Source organism: Streptopelia decaocto, assembly GCF_964273445.1.
Source record: "Streptopelia decaocto genome assembly, chromosome: 9".
Classification (NCBI taxonomy): Eukaryota; Metazoa; Chordata; class Aves; order Columbiformes; family Columbidae; genus Streptopelia; species Streptopelia decaocto.
In genome coordinates, this window is record NC_138664.1 from 19899111 (window position 1) to 19924107 (window position 24997).

At 43.9% G+C, this 24997-nt stretch overlaps 1 protein-coding gene across 1 annotated transcript in view; it reads left to right on the forward strand.

The window, feature by feature from the left end:
• Window positions 1-512: 512 nt before the first annotated feature.
• The window catches only part of HCN4 (hyperpolarization activated cyclic nucleotide gated potassium channel 4), a gene marked incomplete at both ends in the record, with an annotated part of 92142 nt that continues 67657 nt past the window's right edge, over window positions 513-24997 (forward strand). The window contains one exon of the mRNA XM_082061480.1: window positions 513-1216. Coding sequence (XP_081917606.1) covers window positions 513-1216 — 704 coding nt within the window. The remainder of the gene's footprint in view (window positions 1217-24997) is intronic.

Sequence of the window (24997 nt, forward strand, 5' to 3'; positions counted from 1 at the left end):
GTTATTGGCCGGCAGGTTGAGGAGTTTGGAGACAACCGGGCTTGAGCTTGGCTTTCCGGATGATGTCTGCCCGCCGGGAGATCCAGCACATTTGCATCTCGAAGCCAACATGGCAAGGCGGCTGCTGCCGCTGCTGCCGCCCTCCCTCGCCTTCCAGCCAGAAGTGTGTGGCTCTCCTCTAGACTTCTTGCCCGGTGCGCTGGATTGGAGCAGACAGGGATTGCAGTAACACTCACCAAGGGGCGACAAGCAGCAAGTAGCCAAATCGGGACAACAGAGGAAGGGGGGGGCTTTTTCGCCTTCCTTCTTTTTATTTTTCTTTCTCCTTCTCTTCTGGATGCAGAGCCTGTGGATACCACAGTCTGGTAAGGAGATGACACGCCAGTCTGTGGTCCTTTCAGCCCCTTGAGCTGGGGGCAGGGGCCTGGGGGCAGTGACAGTTCCCCTCCTTGGGCAGAGCGGGGGGGTTCTCTCCTTCTAACTGAGCAGCAGCAGCAGCAGCAGCACCGGCCATGGACAAGCTGCCCCCCTCCATGCGCAAGAGGCTGTACAGCCTGCCCCAGCAGATAGGACCCAAGGCGTCGATCATGGACGAGGAGGAAGACAGCGACAAGGACACCCGGAGGAAAAGCATCAGGCTGAAGCCGCTGCCCTCGCCCTCTGCTGGGAGCACCCGGGCGCTCGGGGGAGACCCCGGCAGAGGTGGGGACCCCGGCCTCCTGGAGACGGAAGCCGGCAGCAAGAGTGCCAAGACCAGCACCAATGGGGACTGCCGCCGCTTCAAAGGGAGCCTGTCCTCGCTGACCAGCAGGCACCTCCACGACGCGGCCGAGGAGAAGAGGCTGATCGGTGGGGAAGGGGAGCCGGCCTCCCCCTGTGAGGACAAAAGCCCCCCCGGCAGCGGGGAGCTGGAGCAGGGACTGCCAGCGTCCCCACCGCCGGCGTCCCCGCCGGAGCCCCAGCAGCAGCCCCCCAGGGCTTGCTCCTCTACCTCCATCAAAGTGGAAGGAGGTGGAGGATGCGACCAGATCACCCCAGATGAGGAGCAGAGGCTGGGCCAAACCGGTTTCATTCAGAGGCAGTTCGGGGCCATGCTCCAGCCGGGGGTCAACAAATTCTCCTTGAGGATGTTTGGCAGCCAGAAGGCCGTGGAGAGGGAGCAGGAAAGGGTTAAGTCTGCCGGGTTCTGGATCATCCATCCCTACAGCGACTTCAGGTACAATCCCCCCCTCCTGGCCCATTCAAAACTACCTGGCCTGCCCCTTCCCCTGCCATGTCCATCTCAGACCTTTCTGCACAGAGCACACATCCAGACATAACTTTCCTTATTCATTTCCTACTCAGAGGAGCTGGAGGACACATCTTAGATCTGCTCCAGTCAAACAGTCTGCAGGTTTCATTTCTCTTCAAGCTTAATTTTAGATTCCTCACTCTATCATTAATTTTAAACTGTGTTTTTAGAGCAACAGCCAGTCTTTTGCTTTGGCTTTTTAAAAGGGAAAGCCTCTCCATAAGTTCAGTGTAAATGGGGAAAGATGTTTCCACCTGATGCACAACTCTAGCCTAAAAGCGTCTCTGCTGCCTAACTAGTCCTACGTCTCCAGTTCAGAACAGATGATCTGGTTGATTAATGTTTCAGGTCCCATTTCTGTACATCCAAGTCCTCTCCCTTCTCCTTCCCCAAGAGTTAGGGAAGGATGTTGCCACCGTTGCTGTTCTGTAGGGCTTCTTACTGCAGCATCGCTTGTGGAGAATTGGTATGTGCAGGGGATAGCGGCATCATTAAGAAGGAGCTTAACACCTTCAGAGTCTTATCGAGAAAGATTCTCTCTTTTACAGATGTAAATCCTTATTTGCAGAATTCATTTGGACAGGGAATAGTTAACATTGTCTTTATGAAAGCAATGGTTTTCTTGCACTCAGCAACATTTCCATGAAGGTTAATAAGGAAATTAACTTGTAAACCCTAGAGCCAAATTTTTGTAGAGTTCTGTGTAGCAGAGGGGTTGTGTTTGGATATTTCTGAGTAAAGTACTGTCTACTGCACAGGTGAGTTGTCCTCTGCAATATGTATGTAAAGTACTGCAATCAATAATTAATTACTTAGTGCAACCAACGGCTAAGGTTTATTGCTTCAACTTTAATTACAACTGGCTTATATCTCACATTTAAAAGCACACAGTAGAAGAACATTATTCAAACACATATCTGTCATACTGCATGATTTTATTGAATTCTTGGACTCTTGAAGAAACCTTGCATTATTCCCTGAAACACAGTTAGCAAGATAATTGCAGGAAGGAGTTCTGGGATGGATTTGGGTGCCCAAAACCAGAAATGCCAAACCTTTTGACACTACCTGTTATGGATTTAGCAAGTAGTCCGCACGCTGAGAAGATTCAGCACTGGCACTGAGCAGATTCCTTAATATTTGCTTGGATTAACAAATGTTATTAGAAGGCTCCGTGAATTGGAAGACTGCACTGTCGTTTGTATTCAGTGCATTCGAGTGTCCCAAGCGCACAGCTGACCAAGCACATGCGGGTTTCCAGCAGCTACATCGTGATACATAGTCCTTGCAAATAGAACCTATGGAAACCCAGATTGAAAAGGGTATAAAATTGCCTCCCTGTTGCGAGTGATCAAGTAGTACCTCACAAACACAGTGAAATGCGAGAGTTATTAGCTTTATAAAGAACAAAACCAATTTCATTCTCTTAGCTCTAGATCTTTGTATTTGCCCCAAGTCTGGAGTTAAAAACTAACTCCTCTGCTTTCTTGGGTTATTCTACCAAGGTGTTTCCTGTGTGTCACACCCTCAAGGCATTTGGGATTTAATATCTGGATTATATTTGGATTTATGATAAAGTAGTGTTCAGTTTTCATATATTTTATGTGTCTGTGTAGTGGGTTTATTCATCTTTATGACTACGCTTTCAGCATAGAAGCAGACTGGCAAACTTCAGTAAAAGGACTGTAGCAGTTGCTGAGGTAGCCACCTTGCCCAAGGTGAGATGGTCTGAAGAGTTCATTTTTTTAAGATTCCTAGTGCACCCGTGCTTATTCCTTAAAATGGCAAAATAAGTTAGGAGGTTTTTATTTCTGAGGTACTTGACTATAGGGCTACTCCCAGTCTTACACAAAGGAATGAAATACGTGGGCGAGCCAGACTCTCCCAAGCCAGCTGACCACACTGAGTCTGCTAAGGCTTAGATGTTCCTGTGTATGCAGATATATACGAATGCATGTATGACTTGTTAGTATTAATAATAAAATCCTCCCCTTATGTAGCTGTGCAATTGTGCAGAGAAAGCAGAGTGAGTTGGATCTGTGTGTCCTGGTGCAAGAAGCTCTCTGCTTGGGGTCAGATTCCACGTAGGCTGATACCTTTCCTCTTGCTGTTTCTTCTAAACTGATGCACACAAATGCTTTCGCCCTCCTACTGTATATCGACATCAGATGGGGCAGTGGTATTGATTGTACAGCGAGACATCTGAGGAGAGCAGGAGGAGCTGCTGTATGGTCAGTACATGGATTTTCTGGGAAACTTTGTTCGCTCCTGTTTCTAGGTCACTTGTATATCTGTTTGAATATGAATGCTGCTTAGAGAAAACGTGTGGGCTTCCATGAAAAATGACCTATGAACAACGGCTGCCTTGAAGGAGAAGAGTGGGAGCTTCCCCGAATTCTGTTTGGGTTTTGTATTCCCCCCTTCTCTGAATGCTACTAAAGCATCTGTCTTGGAAACAACTCACATGAATCTGAGTAACATTTTTTGACCTCTGAAATGCAGCAGATTGCACCAAAGAGCAGATATTGTCAAAATATTTGCAAAAGCTGTATCCTTGACCCAAAGGACTTTTATTTTCTGCTTTGCAAATTACGCAGTGCGATGCGTGATTGTTCCTTGTTACAGATGGGTGCAGACTCTGGAGAGTTAGGATGTTGTAAGAGGCACGAGTCTCCATTATCCTGCACTGTCACTGAAGCCGTGCAGCATTTGGTGTACAAGTTTCAAGTTAATATTTCAATATTTAGACCCAGATCTTGTTTTCTGCTTCTTTGGAGAGAAACCAGTTTCACCTGTGAGAATGAGGTGAATGTCCAGGTGCTTTGGTAGAGCTCCAGACCTCGTGGCTTCTGTCTCAGTGCAGCCTGAGATGTGAAGCTTGGGACTGAACACTCTAGCCCTATTTACTGGAGCTTGATTCTGCTGTGAAATGACATTGGTGTAATTCCTCCAACTTTATGGAGCTGCTTCTCCTTTGCACTGTGAGAGGAGTTCCTGGTTTAGAATAGAGCAGAGGCTTTCATCATAGTCTCATTAAATTATCATTTTAGCATCTAATATGGCTAATTTCAGTGGCAAATCTATGACCCTCCAAGAGTAAAGCAGATTAATATAGATTAAAGCTCTGTTGATTTCTGCTTTTAGTCCATTGTGAGGGGAAAAGACGCCAAATGACCTTTATAAAAACCAAACTCAGTGCCCCTGAGTACTCCTGACTAATGCAGTGGACTAGTTCTAGAAGCACTTAAAAGGTATCTTAGCAATTTCTAATGAAAATAAGAATACCAGCTCCTGTGCTGAGGTGCAGATGTATGTGCCAGCTGCTTATTTGCATCTGTGGTTGATGGCACATCCGTGTAGAGCCGGACTATTACCTAGATCAAGATTTATCTGTGACTTTGAAAGCTTTTTCACTGGGTAGGTAGAATTGTAACTTATTGCTTAGAGGAAGCATTGATCCAGGAAAATTGGTTTAATCAAAAAATTCCAGACAAACAATGATCTATCTAGTCTGTAGCTGACTAAAACATATTGGTTGTCGCTGCTATCCAGAATTGCTTGCAAAAAAGTGTAGCATGCTGCTTTTAGAAAGGCCTGAGAACAGATATACTATCTGAAGGACCAAAGCAGTAAATATAAGTGCACATTATTCACTGCCCAGTAATCTATTAATTTCTTCACAGAAAAGAGAAGTGGTTGCCTCCTTGAAAACAATGGAAAATATTCCACTCAGTAACAATCCCAACTTCAGATTTCAGAATTTTTCTTTTCGCTGGTCTCTCTTAATTAGAATACTTGTCTGCAAACAGATCCCTTTTGCATTTGCTTCCTCCGCCAGAGCCTCCTATCTGCTTGGGAACCTGGGGAGGTTTCTGTGGCACCAAAAGAAATAGATCCTCAAGTGCGACGTATAAAGTTGGGGAATTCCTGAAGAACAAAATCATTTGCTTCCCTACATGTCTGGACTTCTAGGCAGTGTTGTTCAGACTGCCTTCTTGTAGGGAATCGGGGAAGTTTACTAATCACAGTTCTAAATACTAAATGAAATAGCACTGGGGGGATTAACCAGAAATGGGGAAGATGCCTGTTTACCTTTTCCGCTCTCCTGAGCAGAACTGATTTCCAGAGTGCCCCGTGGAGTGCTGCTCTATCTGTGGAGATTGTTTTCATTTGTCAGCTTTGCACTATTTTGTTAGAAGGATAAACAATTTGTGAAGCGTGCAGCATTGCTCACGGACTTCAGCAGTTCACTTGGATGGGCGTTGCTGTCCCTGCTCTCAGACAATAGCGCCCATTTCTTTACCTGCTGCTCGTGCCAGCCTACCCGCATTCAGATGCTGCCCACAGTGGCAAACCCTGATCTTGTGACTTGCCCACTGCTCATAGCAAAGGAAAATGAAAGCTACCCGTTGTGTGAGCCTTATGTACAGCAAATTGAAATTCTGGTTCAGTGAAACCTGTGAAGGTCGGGGAAACAGTTGCATTAGTAGCAGAACCTGTGCCTGTCAGTAGAAACAAACTACAAAGGGTAGATCGGGCACAGGTTCATTGGCAGGCAGCTTGTAGGCTTGGCTGTCTTCTTCTCTTGTTCATGCTGATGATGGCAGTTGCCTCAAAATAGGGTGAGGACACTGGTAGCTGAGGAAGGGGAGATGCTTTCTTGAAGTCAGATCTTGCTGTCTTTACTGCAGATGACTTTTCCTGCTGATTCCCAGGGCAGTTTTGCTGAAGCAAACCTAGGGGATCCAAACAGGAATAATATGAGGGATAATCATAGAACAGTTTGGGTTGAAGGGACCTTCCCAGCTCCCCCAGTGCCACCCCTGCCATGAGCAGGGACATCTTCACCAGCTCAGGTTGCTCAGTGCCCCATCCAGCCTGGCCTGGGATGTCTCCAGGGATGAGGCATCCACTACCTCTCTGGGCAACCTGGATCAGTGTTTTACCACCCTCATTGTAAAAAATCTCTTGCTCATGTCCAGCCTGAATCTCCGGTCCTTTAGTTTAAAACCATCATCCCTTGTCTTACCATAACAGGGCCTGCTAAGAAGTCTGTCTCCATCTTTCATATAGGCTCCTTTTAAGGACCTGGCACTTGGCCTTTTTGAACCTCATGAGGTTTGCATGGGCCCGTGTCTCGAGCTTATCCAAATAAACAGCATGGATTTGACCTCTGTTGCCTTTAGTGGACTACAAATCAGGAGAAGCATCACGGTTTTGTGACGATGAGCTAAGGAGACCAAACTAGTGCAGCCATACTGTCCATATCTATAGGCTGGTTATCACAGACATCATGCCCTGGTTCACATGTCATGAGGCAAAGGATAAAAAAATTCCACACTAGACAATCAGTGTGGGGATATAGTTTTTTTGTATGAGATAGGTTCAGTTGCTACAAAAGGCAGCGTTTGAAAACAGGAAGGCTTCAGTAAATGAAACACCTCAATGTATCATCAGAATATGTTTTAAGACTATAATTGTATATTATTATGGTATCTTCGTGTATGTTCATGTGAGGAACATGAGATAAAGGAGTAAAAATACTAAAGCAAGCATTCGGATTTAAGGAAGTAATGTGATTAAGTTTTTTTGCATAAACTTAATTCAGGCCCTTTGTACGAATCTCTGCCAATAGATGAACACATTATCACTTCCGCCCATGTCTCATTTAGCGCACACAGTGATGGTTTCTTTGTGAAAAACTACGTAACATTTTCTCCATCTCTCCTTGTATTTATTTAATCTCATTTATTTCATATTCTGAAAAATACAGGTTAATTTCCTCGTGGCCTTTTTTTTTTTTCTTTGACACTTAAAAAATATTCAACTATAACAGCAAAAAATGTTCATTTTGCTTCCTGACACCTGGGGTAGGGAAACTGGTACCATCATTCCCATTTTATAGCGAGGTGGCACAGACTCCTAGAGATTAAGGTCAAAAACATCCATCGGCTTGGTGTAGTCAATTTGAGGACCTGTTTTGCAGAGTACGTAGCATTACGTGGTGTATCTAACGTTCAAAGTTCTGCCTCTGTGGGTGCTCAGTAAGAAATCAGACATCCCTGTGACCCAGAAGACAAAGGCACAGAGATAACTACCTGTTTTAAGGCTAACGGGTGTTTGAAGAGGATTGGGACGTTCTAATTTGGACCATTTCTTAGGCTAGCTTGGTGAGCAGCCAGACTGAGAAGTAGACATGCCGATCCCACCCACCCTCTTCCGAAGCCTCGGTTTGTTATGTTTGTTAGTTTATCTGTTTATAGCAAAAAAAAAAAAAAAAAAAAATTATTGCTGTAAACAATGACATAGTGTTCTCTTTAATCATCACCTAAGAATATTGTTCTAATTACAGTTTTGGATTGAGCGATTCGCCTGACACCTCTGCAGGAACTTTTTGGCAGAGATGGAATCTCCAGGGCACCGCTCATCTGCCTCAGCCATCACATCTCGTTCTGCAGTTCCTTATCTCTTACTGCAAACCTTCCAGATTGTGCAAGAAATGAGCTCCTATAGAAAATCTCTTTCCTGCACACATCTGCCTCGAGCCCTTCCTCTCATCTTGAAGCGGGCCCGGATTCTATGGGAGGAACTGTTTTGCATCATGTAATGACTGTAACACAATATATATGTACAGCTAACATCCGTCCTGCTATTTTATAACCTCCACTTTTGACTTTGCAGTCTAATTATTGATATAGTGGCTTTGTACAGTTGTTAAGGTTTTATAAAAGAAATCAGTCCTCGTCCTCATCATAATATCATCTCTGGGTTTGTTAGCAGGTAGGGATCTTTTTGGGGATATGCTGCGCTACCCTCTGCTCTGAATTAAGCAATGGCTGTAGCAAGTTGTTATGGCATAAGAACGACGATGCACCAGATTCTTGGGTTACTCTCCAGGCTTTGAAGGGAAACATACCCTGCTTATTACAAACTCTCGCTTGTTTTCTCTACCTAAGCATGACACCTTCAGCCCCACTCTCTCCAACCTGTTGTGTTCTCCATCCCTCACTTCAAGTTCGTGTTTCTTAACCCACCAGGTCCATCTCCATTTTCTGGGCTTCCCGTGGTAGGTTTCTTCTCCAGCCGGTCCTGGATCCCAACACCAAGCTTTTCAGCTGATCACTGTTTTCATTCTCACCTTAGTTTTTAGTACTGCCTCTTTTCTCCACCCCCCCTCCCCATGTTCTCCTTTCAGAATGTTGCGCTTGGCAATTCATTTAGTCCAGTTTCCTCTCTTGACAGTCTCTATCCTTACCCTTCAGGTTTTTTTTTCTTCTGGGTGGGTCCCCCCAAATTAGTTTCCTCTCCTTCTAGATATTCTTAGTTGCTATCGTCCCTCTGGCTCTTCAAACAATCTCAGTTTTCTTGGTCCCTGCTTTCCCTCTTGATTGAAGAATGGATCATTTTGCCTAGTAATTTAAAACCCTTCCACACGATCCCTCTTTCCATCCTTGAAGACCACCAGCCCAGCAATATTTAGACAAACTCTACCCATTTTTTTTATTTTTTAAAGTTGAAATATCTGTGTCCTTGGAGCTAGACGTTTCAAATGATGGATTTGTATAGAAACACAGTCTCCACTGCATTAATGCAAACCAGATCTTATTTGATGGAAAAACGTGTCTTCTAAAGGTGTTTATTAGTAGGCACACACAGAGTCAGTGCCGGAATTTTCAGTACTACGGTAAGCAGGTAAACTGAAGTGTTTGGTACAGTGTTATTCTGGTTAGGTAGCTGTGCTAGTGCTTTCTGTCGCACTGAGTTTTTTCTGCTGTAGAGTCACTGCTGCTGCACTGAAATCCATTTATTATACAGATAAAAGAGTGATCTTTGTCTGCAGATAACATAGTGTCATTTTAGCTTGAAACCATTGAAATTTGTCTTTGTTTCTGATGTGTTATGAGCATCTCATTAGCAAGCCCATGAATCCCTCGGTTTGCTTTTGAAACCAGCTATCTGGGCTCTCATCTCTGCCAGAACACAGATTTCTTCCTTTCTCTTATTTTTAAAAGCTGTGTTGGTGCCAAGGCAGTTATAGGTCAATTGAGTTATTGTTGGTTCTAATTGGCACTCTAACAAGCTATTAAATCAATTTACCTACAGATGAATGTCACTCAAAAAGAAAGGTGCCAGCTCCTTTTTTATCTTTGGGAACTTGAAAAACAACAACAAAAAAATGACCCCTAAATGTTTATGGCAGGAGGCCTGTGGCTGAACAAGGTCCAGGCTGTTGTGTGTGCGCAGAGCTGAGACAATTTGCAGACCTCAAGGCAAAAGGAAGAATTAAGAAAATCACCAACACTGACAAATGCTCGTCTGCCCCTTCCATGGTTTGGGGTTTATTTTCCTGTGTGGAAACCTACATCCTCTTCTCCTTTACGGATTCCCAGTGTCCCATATGCAGGTGTGGTATCCACAGCCATCTTTCAAGTCAGGCAGCACCTGGCTGGGGACATCATTACCTTTTTGCTGTGCAGTGATCTATAACTTCATGATATTTACTTTGTGCTGAAGAAGAGTTGTTCTGGTGAATAGGAGTTAATTTCAAGTTCTGTTCTGAAACATTTAGGTAGCCTCTTTGTCTAGCAGCAATACAGTGCTCATTCCCACGTTGTCTGAGCATTTCTTAGTGAGACAGTTGTAAAATAGTTGCTTTTCAGCTTACAAGTCCAGACAAGGTTTCTTCTCTAAGCCACACTGCAAATCCTTCCTGGGGTCTCCAAATCAAAGCTGCTTTATATATTACAAGCAGCAAGAACTGCTCAGGTATCCTTGTTTTTTTTGGTGAAGCACAAGGCAGATGAGAACGCAGCTTGGCTCTGTGCAGCTCTACAGCTCTGCAGTGCTGACAGCACTAAAACCAGGGGTTTGTCAGCAGACAAAGCCGGGAGGACTTGAGAAACACACGAGAGAGCAGATGTGTGCTGGGCTAACAAGGCGCTATCATAGAGACCTTTTTCTGCCCCTTTTCCTTGTTGAATGGTTTGCTACCTGGGAGGTCCCTTTACAAATTGAAATTCTTCATTCCATGCAGTATATTCATAGTGGCTGACATCAAATATGGTCACCCCATGCCTGGTATTAGCACCAGGCTGTAGTAAAACCGGGCTGTTGACTCCTAAAGAGCTGCTGCATGCAGCAGGGGAGGATGGTGCCACTGAGAGCAGAGAGATGAGCATCCCCAGGGGAATTCCAAGGTCAGCTCCAGGCCCCACCACTTGGACATTAGAGGGGCACAACTGCTTCCCCAGCGATGCGCAAAAGCTAATCTCATTCGTGGCGACTCGTCCAAATGTGCTAATTAAGGATTTAAATCTCTGCCTCTTTGGATGGAGAGGTTGTCTGTGTTTATGCACCTATTGTTAAAGAGCTTAGAGGCAGGGGAGGTGCTGCAGATTGCCAGTTGACTGTAGTGTAGCAGCTATAAGTCCTTTTTTCTAATTTTTTTTTCTTTTCACCGCTGTGCCTGGGGTTCTTGTGACTGCCAGGAAATCAATACTTGTACACTGAGTAACTCCTCGTCCCTATACGCAGCTCCAATGAGACTGTATGCGCGGGAGCTCTGACAGGATTCAGTTTTCCTGGTCAGAGTACTGAGCGCTGGGGCAGTGTGATGCTCAGTTCCACCCTCTGTGTGTTTTGGGGATGGAAATCCTAGTGAAGTGCATTTGAATTTGTCTGGGTGTGGGAAAGACATGTCTTGCAAAGTTATCAGCGCTCCAAAGCTTGCGAGTGAGATAACAGCTGCATTCCAAAGGCTTGGGGACTCCACATTAATAGGTCCTTTCCTCCCAGCCATTGCTTCACACGTGATTTCAGGGCAGCGTTAACAGCGTTAACATCATCGTTACCCCGTGCAGTGTCTCATCCGCAAAGGAGCTGTATGTGTGTCTCCGCGGAACAGGGGAAGCTGCGCGGGTTCTCCACGCTCCGTCCACGTTTGTGACCGGCCTGGGGGGACAGGGCAGGGACAGAGGTGTGGGCTGAGCCAGCGCAGTGACATCCTGGCTCTCTGCAGAGAAGCAGAACTTGCATTAGGCATAGCGAAGTGGTGCAAAGGTGACATTTTCTGGCAGTGTCAGGCTTTGGACAAGCTCTCCCAACAGCAAAAATGATAACAGAAAAGATAATGATGACTGAAACTATGCAGCTTTTTTAACAATAGCAAACCCGCTTTCATTAAGCACAAATTCTTGATGCTTGGTGTTTCCCCCTTTGCTTTAAAGCACTAATACACACACAAGTTATACTTTTGTTCATAACAAGAGCAATGTTGTTTTCCATCCCTGGTTTTCTGTGAATTGTGGGGATGGCAGGAAAAAGGAACAGTCTAGACTACAGATCATGGTCTGTTCTCTTTAATGCCTGTACAAACCATTTGTATCATTCTTCCATGCTCATTTAGCTGCTGATATCCTTTGAATTATACACAACGTACAACGAATAGAAGGACAAACTGGAAGGCAGGTCAGACATCTAGTTTTGACCCTATGACCCATCCTCAACAGAATACTCTGTACCTTGATTTCTCCAGCTTTCAGAAGGGGGTGATGGTGCTGCCAGGGGCTTTGGAAGATGCTGTAGAAATCTGAAATCTTTTAATGTAACAGAAGATGCCAGAGTAGATGTCAGCAAGGGTGTGGTTAATATCTACAAGGCAGTTTATTGAGAATTTCTTCATATTTATCTGTTTCTGTGTACTGCTGTAGATTCGGTTAAATTTCTTTGCTAGGTCCGCAAAAATGAGTAGATCCATATACTGTTAAGTGATTTGTGAATAATTTGTCCCTTTGTCTTAATAAGGAAGCTGGTTACCAACACTTGTACAGTATGTATTGTACAGTATTGTGGGGCACGTTTAGAGCTAGGTTGGTAAAAAAGATAGAAAAAGACCTGCACGGGTAGGGAGACAAGATGAATTTTACATTTTGTATCCCTAAATGAGAATGGTACAGCCCCTGCATGGGGTTTCAAGATGGTCTAAAAGGAAAACGTTTCATCTTTTTCTCACCGGTCACGTGTACTGCAAGGTGTGCTACCCTTTTCTTTGAGAATATGTGATTTCTTGACTTACGCAAACACTCCTGAATAAAAGGTCAGGCACAGGAGCTGGCAAGATGTTTGTCCATTTCTGTGGTGGGGCACCTTTAGAAAGCAGTGTCTAAGCTCACCAAATGTTGTATCTTTCGGATAATCTGTTGTGACCCTTGGCTTTTAGTGCAAAAACAAGTGTGCTTCAGGTCATGCCAGCTATGGTTAAGGTGATACGCTGTGTATGCCATGGTAAGAGAGCAACTAGGCTTGTTCCACAGTTGGGAGCTGGGACAAATGCCTGGGTCTAACACATACTTAAATACCAGATTTGGCAATGACTGTTGGCTCAACCCCGACTGCATTTGGAAAGGTTCTGGTCCTTACTTTTGCAAAACCTCATGTGAAGTTAGGTTGTTCTGAGCTTCTCTGGCTGTATTCCTGTTGTGACTGAGCTCCTCTGCTGCCTCTTAGTACCACAGGCACTCCTGTCATCTGCTCCTGATCCATCACCCACATGGGGCAAATTTCTCCAGCTTCTTGTCTACACACATTGATTGAAAGTGGTGCCAAAGGTTACTTCTGCTGGTTGTGTGCTTCTTTTTCAGCACAAAGAGGAATTTAGGCTAACACTGGCAGATGTAGGTATGGCCTAAGGCTCCTGCCTTTGAACAGGGGATCTAGAAGCCTCATCTGCAAGTAAATTCACCCGGCAAAATCTGCGCTGCAGAAAAAAAAAAATATTTGCCTTGACATCATCTGCCCTGCTCTGAGATCCGCAGTCAGGAGAGCAGTGCACAGCTCTCAGCCCTTCTAGCTCATTAGAATTAAGGCTAAGCTTCATCATGAGCTAATGCAAGCTGTTCCCATCCCAAATAATTGGCTGCTTGATGGCTTTGTGTCTGTCTAACCATCACTGCATGTGGGTGGATGTGTTGTGTGTGTGCAAATGAATCTGCTTGGGAAATGAATACATAACATCGGGGGTGCATCTAATATTATAATACAATACCTTGTGAGTGATGTGGATGTGAGAAGAGTAAAACAGAGCTGAGCGTGTCAAACATCTGTACAAAGATCACTTTCCCTGGTACTACAGGATGGTGATTCCCAAGTCCAGACCACCACTACCCCTTGTTTGCTCTTGCTCCCACCCTAAAACACTAACAATGTCTTTCCAGTCTGAAATTTAAAACCATGGGGAAAAAAAAAAGCAGTGACATTTCTCAAAAGCTCAGTCTCCCAATCAGCACAACCCTCTTTGCAGGGCAGAGCACCCTATGGTGAATAGGACATGATGGAGGTGTTGGCTTGTCCATAGAGATGCAAGACAATGCGTATCCATGAGCAATAGCTGCTGGAGACACGAATGTACATCAGTCATGCATGACTTGGGGAGTCGGGAGATGTAACCCCTCTGGGACTTGGCAGCTGTTCTAGGATATTATGTTCACAAGGCTGAGCTGTTCTTAAACACTTCCTCTAGTGTAATCATCACACACACATTTTCTCAGTAATGGCAGGCCATCAGCTTTTCTTTCCACTCCTCTTAGATAAGATGTGCAGAGACAAGCTGTGAAAGAGCTGAACAAGATGCCTTGACATTAGTCATTCACATTTCCTCAGCTTGGCCCACAAATAAGCCTTAGGCCTTGCTTGCTGTGCACATCCTTGTGGCTGGGGATTTTTTCCCATGGAAAGAGCACCTCTTTCAAGTAAGGACAGATAAGCAGCAACTTGTGCCTGCCCCGTACTTGGATACTTGGATCTGCAGTCTGGTTAGGGAAAAAGACATGGTCAGCTGTATGTCAGGTTGGAATGGTTAAAGGTGGAGCATAGCTTTCCTACAGGAGGGGAAAGAATTCTTCACAAGCTCTTTGAAAACTTCTTTTTCAAAGGAAAAACATACACGGTCCTGGTTAGCTCAGAAAGCAGAAGGGAAAATGTTCCACGTGAAGTAGTTTTTTAGTGATATGAACTACCCTGATCATTCAAAATCCATGGCTGTTGACAGAGCAGCCTACTAGCCTTATACGCACCCAGATAACGCTGTAATTTTAGTACAGTTTAAATGATGTGCTTTTTATTCGTACCCTGCCCTGAAGCACTAGTTGTATGTTCTGCTATGTACTGCCTTGCTGCTGTGTTTCACCCCAGCGTTAGCCGTGCTACAGTGCTGGGTAAAATGTTTTCTCCATATTTTGGGGTTCTTGTGGATGCAGAAGGATGGGCCATCATTTCTTTGAAATGACTTTTTATTAGTAGACATATGGAGCCAAATTCCTTGGTGAGACTCCATCGCAGCTAGTGGGGGTGACACTGGGAACCCGTTTTAGTCCTTGGAGCTACTTCTGGCCTGTCTCTCCTGTATATGTACCTGAGAGGCACATACAGGCACTATGTCTAGCACTGTACAAGACCTGCTCATATTGCACTACAGTGGGAGACACCAGGTGACGTTCACATTTGGATGTTTGTGGAATGGATCTTTGAAACAGGATTTAGTGAGGATAGCTCTCTCTTGCTGCTGTGGAAGCGTTTTAGAGCACTGAATTTTCTGCTCTTTGCCTACTAAGCAGCTATTTCTGATTCAATGATATCTTTTGTAAAGGAGATCCCTAATTTACGATCTGAATATCTAATGAGCTCAAATGTTTGAGAACAGAGCTAATCTGCTATCTGCTTTTCCTGAGCTCCAGCAAAAGACCTTGTGCTGTTCCCTGCTGAAACCAGGGAGCGCTGCGGATGTTGGCTGGAGTGACTTGCAGAGCTTTTTCCAGGTACCCTCGGCACTCAACCATCTTTATATTTCTCTTTCTCAGCCTTCCTGTCGAGTGCCAGCCAGTTGGGCTGAGTCATATCACATGTATTTCTGGTGGGATGAATTTGAAACCACACAGAGGAAAACCCTAGCCTTTGCCTAACTACTAATCTTAAACAGAAGGACTAGATTAACTAAAAAGAAGAAAAACATTAAGATAACATAATCAAGCATTATTGAAGTGCACATTTCCCAGCTCATTTGCATAATATGCTGGCGCATCCCTGCTCCTGTCAAAATCAGAGGTTAAGTCAGTGCCTGCTACAGTGGCCTTGAAATTGGGTCCTGTATGTGTAGATGTAAAAAAAGACAAGTATATTTCATATTTTAGAGAAAAGGGCTTTTGAGAGTGTGTTCTTGTGTTGCTTCTTGGGAAAGCTGGAATTCACTGAGACATTGCTGCCATCCTGGGTCCCCAAACCAGGGCGGGGAACTGACTTGCCTCTAGGCACCACGAGCAAACTATAAGACATGTCTTTTATTTTAAGACTCAAAAATCCGGAATAGTCTTTTGTGGCTGTAACTTTCAGTATCCAGAGCACGCTCAGGTTCTTTTGGGGTTTCTTCTTCCAGCCTGGGGACAAGTACAACTTTCTAGACTGGGGAGGAGAGCTGTGGCATCCACCAAGTGCCACTGCTCATCTTGCAGTTGTACATGCTTCTCTGGGCACAAATAGACACTGTCCTCACCAAAAGAAGCAAAGAAAATAGAGAGAGCTCTGTGATGAGTTTCTGTCTTCAAGTAAGGGGATTTAAAATTTACAACAGGATCACGTAGATTTAAAATAATCACTTACCTCTCGTTTGTCAGTGGAGTCTGCACCTTGAAGAGGCAGGAAAGTGCTCAAATATCACTGGCTTGGTGTAGCTACCTGTCCCGCTTTCCTTTTGGTAATTGTTTACTGTGTCAACAAAACTACTTGTGTGTTTCAGTTATACCTGAATTTTGTGGGAATGATGTTGATCATACATCCAAAAATCTTTAAAGAGAACCTTATTTCACGTTCAGTTTGTAGCACATCTAAGCTTTGATGCTGAAGTGCAAATACAGGGTTTTTTTTCATTATTTATTGGGTTTTCATGACTATCATATCTTCACTGTCCCAACTGTTTATAGAAATGGCTTTGTAATATTTCTGTGAAATAACAAGGATTTGTATTCCCATTTTATGCCTGGAAAACTAATATACAGAGAAACTACATAATTTTCTAGCAAGTTGCTCACAGAATCCGAACTTGAGTTGTGTAGGCAGCACAAGTCGTTCCTCGGTGACCGGACTGCCCCTCTAGGTACGATGGGAGCTGGGCAGACTGGAGCCTCCTTGTTATGGATTGATGGAAAATGGGCTGCATCAATTTGAATATATTTCTGAAACAACTTGTTTCTGGCAGGTTGTTCATTCTAAAAATATATTTATTTATAATTGCTGAGAGGAATGCTTAATGAATTCTTCCTTCCAAAGAACAATTAATCAAAGAAATTATTGAGGGCTGGCACTTGCTCCCCCAGGGCTCAATGGCTGTGTTCCATTGACTTAAATAGTGATGATCAAGCCCAGCCCATATTGGAAAAGATTTATCTAAGCATTTTTTAATGGTGCCCATCACTATTTGTCTGGATGTCTCCGGCAGAAAAGCGCTGTATATATTGGAGGAGCAGCACTGGACGTTACCCTAGTGTTACCGCAAGCTGCTGTGTTTTGGAACCAGCGTTTTGTACCATTGATTGTAACAGGGATTCGGAATGGTGAGGAGAGACTGCAGTTAACTTGCTGGAGGTTTCTTGACTGGAGCAAACTGCTGGAGTGGACTGCGAGACCCTGCAACACGGGTTAGAGCTTTGGTAATGGAGAATCCCCTGAGAATTCCCACCATGCCACACAGATGTGCAAAAGAAATTTGCAGCATGTCCTGGAAAGAGCAGGAGAGATCTGTCAACATCCTGAGTGTTGGCAAAAGCCAAGATAGGAGTTCACTGAAGATGCCCAGATCCTTTAGCAGCCGTGTCCTTTACAGGAGGGTTACGTAGCATGTTCTATGCCACACAGAGGGTGAAAAGCCAATCTAACACCAATCTGCCATTCTAACACACCTGCCAATCTAACACCCCAAATCTAGCCATTGAATTTTCAATATTCTGTATAAATGGTGATTCAAAGCATCCTGTGTGGGTGAAGAGTGGGTCTGACTGTATCATTTCTAGGGGATAATATATTTTAAATGTCCAGAGTTTCTGGGTCTTCTGTCTCAGAGCTTGCACCAAGTCGCCCTCATTTTTCCCCAAGTCTCCTCTGCCCTTAATCTTCTGCTGAGTTTCCTCATTTCAGGTAGTTTAATGCAGAAATGTTTGTGAGGACAACAAATAATAGATTCTCAGAAACCAAAAAGGTCTTTGGAGCACAGCGGCTACTTGCATAAGGAACTGCCTTTCTGTGGAGCTGAGTTGTGAGCTGAGTGTCCTTCAGACACTGGAGTGGGTGTTAGGATTCCTGGGCTCTCTGGACCTGCATATGAGTGAGGCACTTGGGAAATGCCTGTGGCTCCGTGCCTCAGTTTCCCCGGCTGGCACATGCTGATGGTGAGACTCGGCTACCTGCCATAGAGTATTCTGAGGTCAAAAGGAAAAAATCTCTTGTGAGCTACATAGTGTTTCAGTACATGCAGTAATTAATTCAGCATCCGATGTTTGGAGTGGATAGTGGATTCACGTGGATGCCTTAGATAAGCATAGCCTCAGCACAGTATGTTTCTTCTGAGACCTGAAATAATCAGAGGCAATTGGACTTTTTTTTTTCCCCTGAACTGCTGCATTTTTAGATGATGATTCATCTCTTGTCTGGGGTCTCAGATACCTGAATAACCCCGAGATCCCAGCAGCATTAGTCTTTTTGAGGATTCACTGTGCTCCAATCCAGCCTGAATAACTCACTGCAAACAAGAATCTGATGTTAGCAGCAAGGGAGTTGGGGAGGAAAAATATTTTCTGATTTTGAAACTAAACCACGCGTGACTTGGGAGTGTAAATGGGGAGTGAACTCTCACTTCCAGGTCTTCTTCCCCCTGTGCTGCACAGCCAGTAGGTCTATGGTGAAGTGTCCTTGTTGGAGATGAAGGCTGCACGCAGGGAAATGTTCTGTCACTTCAGCTTTCTCTTTCCTCAGTGAGCATGTGGTTTAGGAAGTTTTGAGCCTTTGAATGTGATAATTCCACCAGACTGCTGAAAAGCCTCACACTACTTTCTCTTACCTCTCTCTGGCAGTTTTGGATTCTCATTGTGCCATTAAGCGAGAAAGGTTAAAGTGTTTTCCCCTGCCCCCTCTGGCATGTCCAGGGCTCATGCAGAGCGGTAGGCATAAGCGTGCATGGGTGCTCAAGTCTGGCAGATGCTGTTGCTTATCTCAGATATAAATCCCGGGAAGTTTAAAAGTTGAAGAGACACTATGAGAGAGCACGTGTGCCTTATCCTGCAAGCAGAGATGTATCTGAGTAAATTGCTTCATGTAGCTGGATCAGGCTCAGGTCTGATCCATCCTCAGGCACAGGAAGCTCTTCCTCTCTTTTTCAGTCTTTCATTGTAAAGTAGCTGGATGTAACTGGCCAGCTACTCAGCTAAACGACATAGATCTTTGTTTCTTTGCTTAAGCCCACTGGTGACCTGCTGCACAGACGGCTGTCCTGGTGGTGCGTGGTTCAAAGGTTACGGTGGGTACCCCAAACCTGGGTCTCTAGGAGCCTCTGTGAGAGCCTAGATGTTGTAATAAAGAGACCACTTGCCATCTGGGGAGACTGGAGTTGTGATTCCTAATGAACACCAAGCCATGGCACAGCAACACCTAGGAGGAACATTTTTAGCAGTCCAGATGGCTAGAAGTCTTCTTCTCAGCCTGGCAGATGACTTAGCTACCTGCCGCATGTGTTGTCACCTCTCTGTGGACTACTGCAGAGCATGAGGGCTTAAATATGTCAACCCAAAGGAGAACAGCTGGCAGAAAGCCGAGATACGTCCCCTCCAATGTCTCCCACTTTCTCAACTGCGATTCTGATCTAGTTGCGTGACTCATGCCATCTCTCTGTCGTGTTTTAGTGCTTAATTTTAGTAAATTTGGGTTCCAAGTGGTGAGGCTGATATCCTCATCTCATGTGCACACACATTATGTTAAGAGAGCCATATCAATACTAAATAGTTAAGAATCTGGCCTGTCATCCTTGTAACATACTGAGAAGATAAGTTGGTGGAAAATACCTCTTACATCAGTTGGTGTCATGTGTCCTCTGCCATTCTTGCAGTAGCATTTACACTGAACTAATAGACATACCTACATGTATCCGTATCATCTATATAGATGTAAAGTTTGTACATGCAGCGCCAAATACTGTAAGTGTGAGCTGCTGTTAATATTCTGGCAAGTAAAGGTGAAAGGTCAGGCTCAGAGAAGTAGGCTTTGCAATCTCTACCTGTATGTCTCCCAGAAATTGGAGTCTGCGCACTCTGAAATAAAACACACTCCCTTTTCTTTGTATCCTTGGGTACAAATCAAACTCTTGGCCCAATATAGCTGCTTGTTGAGACAATTCAGAACTCCCTGGTGCAGATCCACCTTTCTAACAGACTGCCCAAACATTTGAATTTGAGTCATCCGAGATGCTGGATATCAGCCAGGGCCTGGACTTTCTAATGTCACAACTTAAGCGTGTCTTTAGGCTTTCGTCCTTCACATTCCGCAACGTATTCATGATGACTTGGAAGCTGCAGCCCTTATTGATCTATTCATTCTCTACAAGAACAACATATGGCACGTTTCCATGGCAATAGGTCCCCCTGAAGGGGCTTCCTTCCTTTCCTCAGTTTATTGGTCTTTTTCATTATTAAATCATCGGAGATAAATGCACACAGAGAAGGGTCAATGTCTGGATCAATGGACAGCAAGCAAAAAGGAACTTTTCCATATTCATACAAACGAGAGATTTCAGAAGATCAAACAATGCAGAATCGCCAGGCCCTTAGCATGTCAGTCTCATACATAATATATTCTGGGAGCTTTATGGAATCAATACACATTGAACACCTTGAAAACCTTTGGGATTCAGAGGAGGGGGTGCAAAGGAGGGGGCTGTCAAGACATTGATGAGTGCAGTAGGGTGGGATATGAAGAGAGGGTTAAGCTCTCTGCGCTGATTTCCTTCCAGAAGAAACTTGTGCTAATCCCAGTCCCACTGAATTTGTACCACTTTATCTTCCCAGTGGTTACCTCCAGCCACTGCTGCAATGAATTCCCACTGCAGAACAATATATATCTGACCATCTCAGTGGTGCTAGGAGCTCAATAATAAATTGTCTATGTTGAGCGTATAAATGTTCTTCCTTTGGGCCTTCAAAGAAGAGAGAGAATAATGTTCCCTACAGATAACACCCACAAAAATTTCACTGCTTTTGCAGCTTGTTACAGGTGAATTCTTCATGAGCTCGGAATAGCTGCATCAAGGCAAGTGAGAAAATATTACTGACGCTGTTTTAAATCAAAATGGGATATGTGCTCTGTTGGCCTCCATACTCCAAATTTAGAACTGGAACAAACAAAATCTCTTGTGGCTATCTCTGTTTCTGTCCATGTGTGCTCCCCAAAGGGAGAAATGAAATCTTATTTATTTTTACCTTTCTGAGAAGATCAGGTTCTAAGTATAGATTTCAGATACGGTTTACTTTGTTAGGGTGATATCTGCAGGCAGGAAGGCAGGAGTTGAGGAGAGTGGTCAATTGACTACTTCGTGCAGAATCCGCCATGGCTTTTCTTATTCTTGAGACACGTTTATGTTTCAGCATTATTGGCAAAGAAGTGCAGGAGCATATTGTTTCTGTGTGATACAGTATGTTTGCGGACCAAGGAAGACGTGTAAGGGTTCCAATACATTTGCATTTATCAAATGGCAGATTGCACATTAAACTCTTGAAAATGCATGTACAGTTTCTATTAAACGCACTGCAAGGTTGATTTTACAGATGAGACGTCCAGAACTCTCATTATCCCAGGCCAAGGCAGGCGGCAGCACCGCAGCCTCCGAGAACTGCTCTGTCACGTACACCGAATGGCATCTGGGGGGACTTGAGTGAAAGATAGCACTGTAGTGGTTAGAGAGCTGTTGTCCTACCAAGTCACTGAAATCCTATCTTCAGCATCCCTGTGGAGTAAAAGTTAAATGCTCTTATGAGATGGGGTGTCAGCAGCTCTTGTGGAGAAGGTTCTCTATTGTTTTACATGCTTGAACAATAGTTGATGTCGTTTTGGTTCACGACTGGTGCCCTTCAGCGCAAAGATAATAGAAAGTGCTTGGGGTTTCGGAGGCAGAAAAACAGGAAACAGAATGAAGTTGTTCCAAGGAAGTTACAATGTCAGGACTGTCTGCCTTGGCCGATTTACAAAGCCTGTTCTAAACTGACTAGAGGGAGGTCTGTATCTTGATAAGTGTAGTTTTTGGGAAGGACAGTCTGTTTCTTGGTGGCTGCTGTAGCAGCTCCCACAGGCAGTGCTGGGCGTCCCAGCTATGGGGGGACAAGTCCCCCAAGGTCCCTGCACCTGAGGTCCCTGCATGTGGCCAGAGCCCATGTGAGGCGACAGCTTTGCAATTTCTGCTTTGCTAATACTGTTTATTCAGAGCATCGAGCTGTTTTATAGGTCAGACCAACACGTTCCCTGGGAGATTACCATCGACGTAAGGTCTGCTTTACTAGTTCTCAGTTCTTTTGAATTCTCTTGTAAAAATCTCCGTCACGCAAGTCTTCATCTCTTTAAGAAGCCTGACAGTAGAGTGGGTGTATTGTAGGTACTATCAAAGAACTAATAATTTAAACTAGCTCATATTGGTATAATGTACTGTGTTTTGTAAGTTAAAGAAAGGGCATAATTCATAGTGTACTATGTTATAATTGGGTAAATGCATCGGTGCCTCAAATGTGTTGTTTGCAAATTGTCAAGTATTATAGCTGGAATAAAAATTTCACTAAGTAATGTGTATATTTATATTTTTACAATGGAAGAAAAAGGAAATTTCCCCTTTGCTGCTACTGATCAAATTACAGCGTATAGCAAGACTGGAAACCTCTTCTGAAACTAGGCAACTATATTTTCTGGATAGTAGTTCTGCCTCCAAATAAGTTACTCAAATCTGTAGTGTCTCATAGTCTATCTATTTGTAATATAGGCTGCTAATACCTTCTTACTTTCATCTGTTGGGTTGTAATTAATGTATGAACATTACTTTAAAAAATGCAAGGTGTTGATTATTGTTTAATAACATAGTGTTAGATTTAAAAATTGATGATAGAAAAGCAATAAGAAGCTAACATGCTACCTTACTTGGACTGCAAATGCTGGTTTAAACTCTTACATGAGCAATAGCTTTCATAATTTTCCACTCAACAAAATCCATGTAATTATATTTCAAGATAATAATATGAGCATATGTGTTAAACTGGAAACATTGTATGGAATTCTGCACTGTTCAGAGGGGATTAGGTGAGCAGTTCTGTAGATTGGAGATAATCTAAGTGAAAGGCTAAATCCAGACCTCAGAAGATATCTTGCCTCAAGTAAAACTGACAGTTGAATTCAATTAAAATTTTGTCAAAGACAACACATGAGTTTTAAGAGTCCTGAGACCCATGGGTGCCGGTAATCTGAGTGGATCAGCCCTGGTATATCTCTTTATTTTCTCCGTATTTGCACAGCAGCAGTGGGCAGTGAAGCGGAGTTCGGTGCAGCCCATGTTCTGTACCAGCCAAGGACAACTGAAATAGGAGGCCAGGGGATTGGAGAGGAGGCTGGGACACAGCACAGATTTTCCTTTTGCTTTTCCTCTTGCTTTTCCTCCTGCTGCCATAATGCATGGCTAATTAGCAGCACTCTCAGGGGGTTTATTCAGGATGGCAGAGGACACATATTATTTGCATAGGTTGGTCAGAAGGAATTAAAACTGTTTGTCTTCTTCTTTAGCTAGGTCCCTCTAATCATTTCCCATTATACAGCACACAGAATATTTTGGTAAGTCATTTGACTTTTTTTTTTTTTTTTTGGTGGATATTCATTTCAAAGAGGTTTTCAAGTGCACAGGTATTTGAATATCTCACTATAAATAAATGAATTCTTCTAGCAAGCGAATTCTTGGACTCGGTAGCTGGTTAAGTGTCCTTTAGTGCGTTTAGGAGCAGTGAATCACCATGTTCCTCCTATTACCTCTATGAATAATGCAAAGTTTGTAACTCTCCGGTAGAAATACGCCTACTCATATCTGGGAGAAGTAATGCTTCCAAAGGCAGGGAAGGTTCCTTGCTTCTCTCTCTCTCTCCTCTGTGTTCAGTTACCTATGGGAACGGCTGCGTTCTGGAGTAAACTTTGCTCCAGCCACACTGACATCCACTAATGCTCCTTACAAAAGATGATTTCTATTTCTAGCCTAACTAGCAGTCCTGGGAATTAAAGTGCGACCTCTTTCCCGTCAGGATAGTTGCTGAGGAGCGTGGCAGCGTCTCATTCAACGTGCGATGCAGAGAGGGGGAAAGGAGCTGCCACTTGGGGGAAAAAAAGGGCAGATTTTCAGCAGCTCTTCAAAAGAATAATGCAGCAATTCCTGGCCATGCCAATCAGAGGCTGGAGCTATCATTTGTCACTCAGTAGGTGGCACTCTGTTTCTGGAGTCAGCGCTGAGCCAATGCTGCCCGGGCTTCTAGAGCAATTGGATTTGTCTTTGGGCTTGGTTTTAGCAAGATACATTCATTAAAGATCTGTTCTACTAAGGTTAGGAAGGTTGGTCACAGTGTCTGAGCTGAATTCCGTTGCTGGTGAAAATGCCCTGGCTCGCTGGCATTTTCAGTTAGACGCATTTTTATTTTTGCTTCCTTTGTGTGCACTTTGAGGCAGCGCCTCAGTTCAACCTGGAGTTGGCTGCCTTTCAGCAGAAGCTGGAAACATCCAAAAAGCTTTGCTAATTTAGAGATTGCTCAAGTCTATTTTCTCTTGACAGTGCAAACACTACAGAGCAGGAACAGAAGTTAAGGCCACGAATGTGCCTTGCTTGGGAAGGCTCTGAACACCAGACCGACATAGAGATGCTGGGCTGACCTCGACAATTCACAGTCTGCTCTCCAATTGGTCACTGTCCTTCCTGAGCTCATGCACTGTAATTGATTACACTGCATAGCTTTGAAAAATCAAGATTTATTTAATTAAAAAAATGACATCCGAAAGCAATATTCCTAGCCTCCTGTTACATCATGCACTCAACAGAACGGAAAGATGATCTGACTCTGATCAGAAACCACAGACTAATACCTACAAAGTGTACATACTATCAAATCAACTGAGTGACACCAACTACACTTAAAGAGCATATATTCTTGAAGTGCCTTTGCCACGCTAATTCTCAGACGCATTCTGTTACAACTAAATAATATATTAAGAACTAAAAGATGAGAGGTAGCGGTGCATGTTAAAATGTGATTTTCAGATCTAAGAAGCGTGCGCAGAGTAGGATGTTGTATAAAACACAGGTATGTTTGAACAAGACATCTGGTTTATATAGTACTGGCTGTTCCCTGTGCTGTGAGCTGTTCAGTCGCACTGAGTCAACTGTAATAAAACAATACATTCCTATTTATTAATTTTTTATGTAGGCTTTTGAAAGCAGGAAGAGAAGTGAGAAGAAGCCAGGATATCAGAGGAAGCTGTCTATGAGATGCATCTCTATTAAACACTTTTTTTCAAGCCATATAAACAGCTTCAGATCTGGTTAGACTCAAGAACCAAATTCAGGTCCTAACCCTTATTTAGCCTCAGACTTCTGTGGACAAATCCCATTCTCTT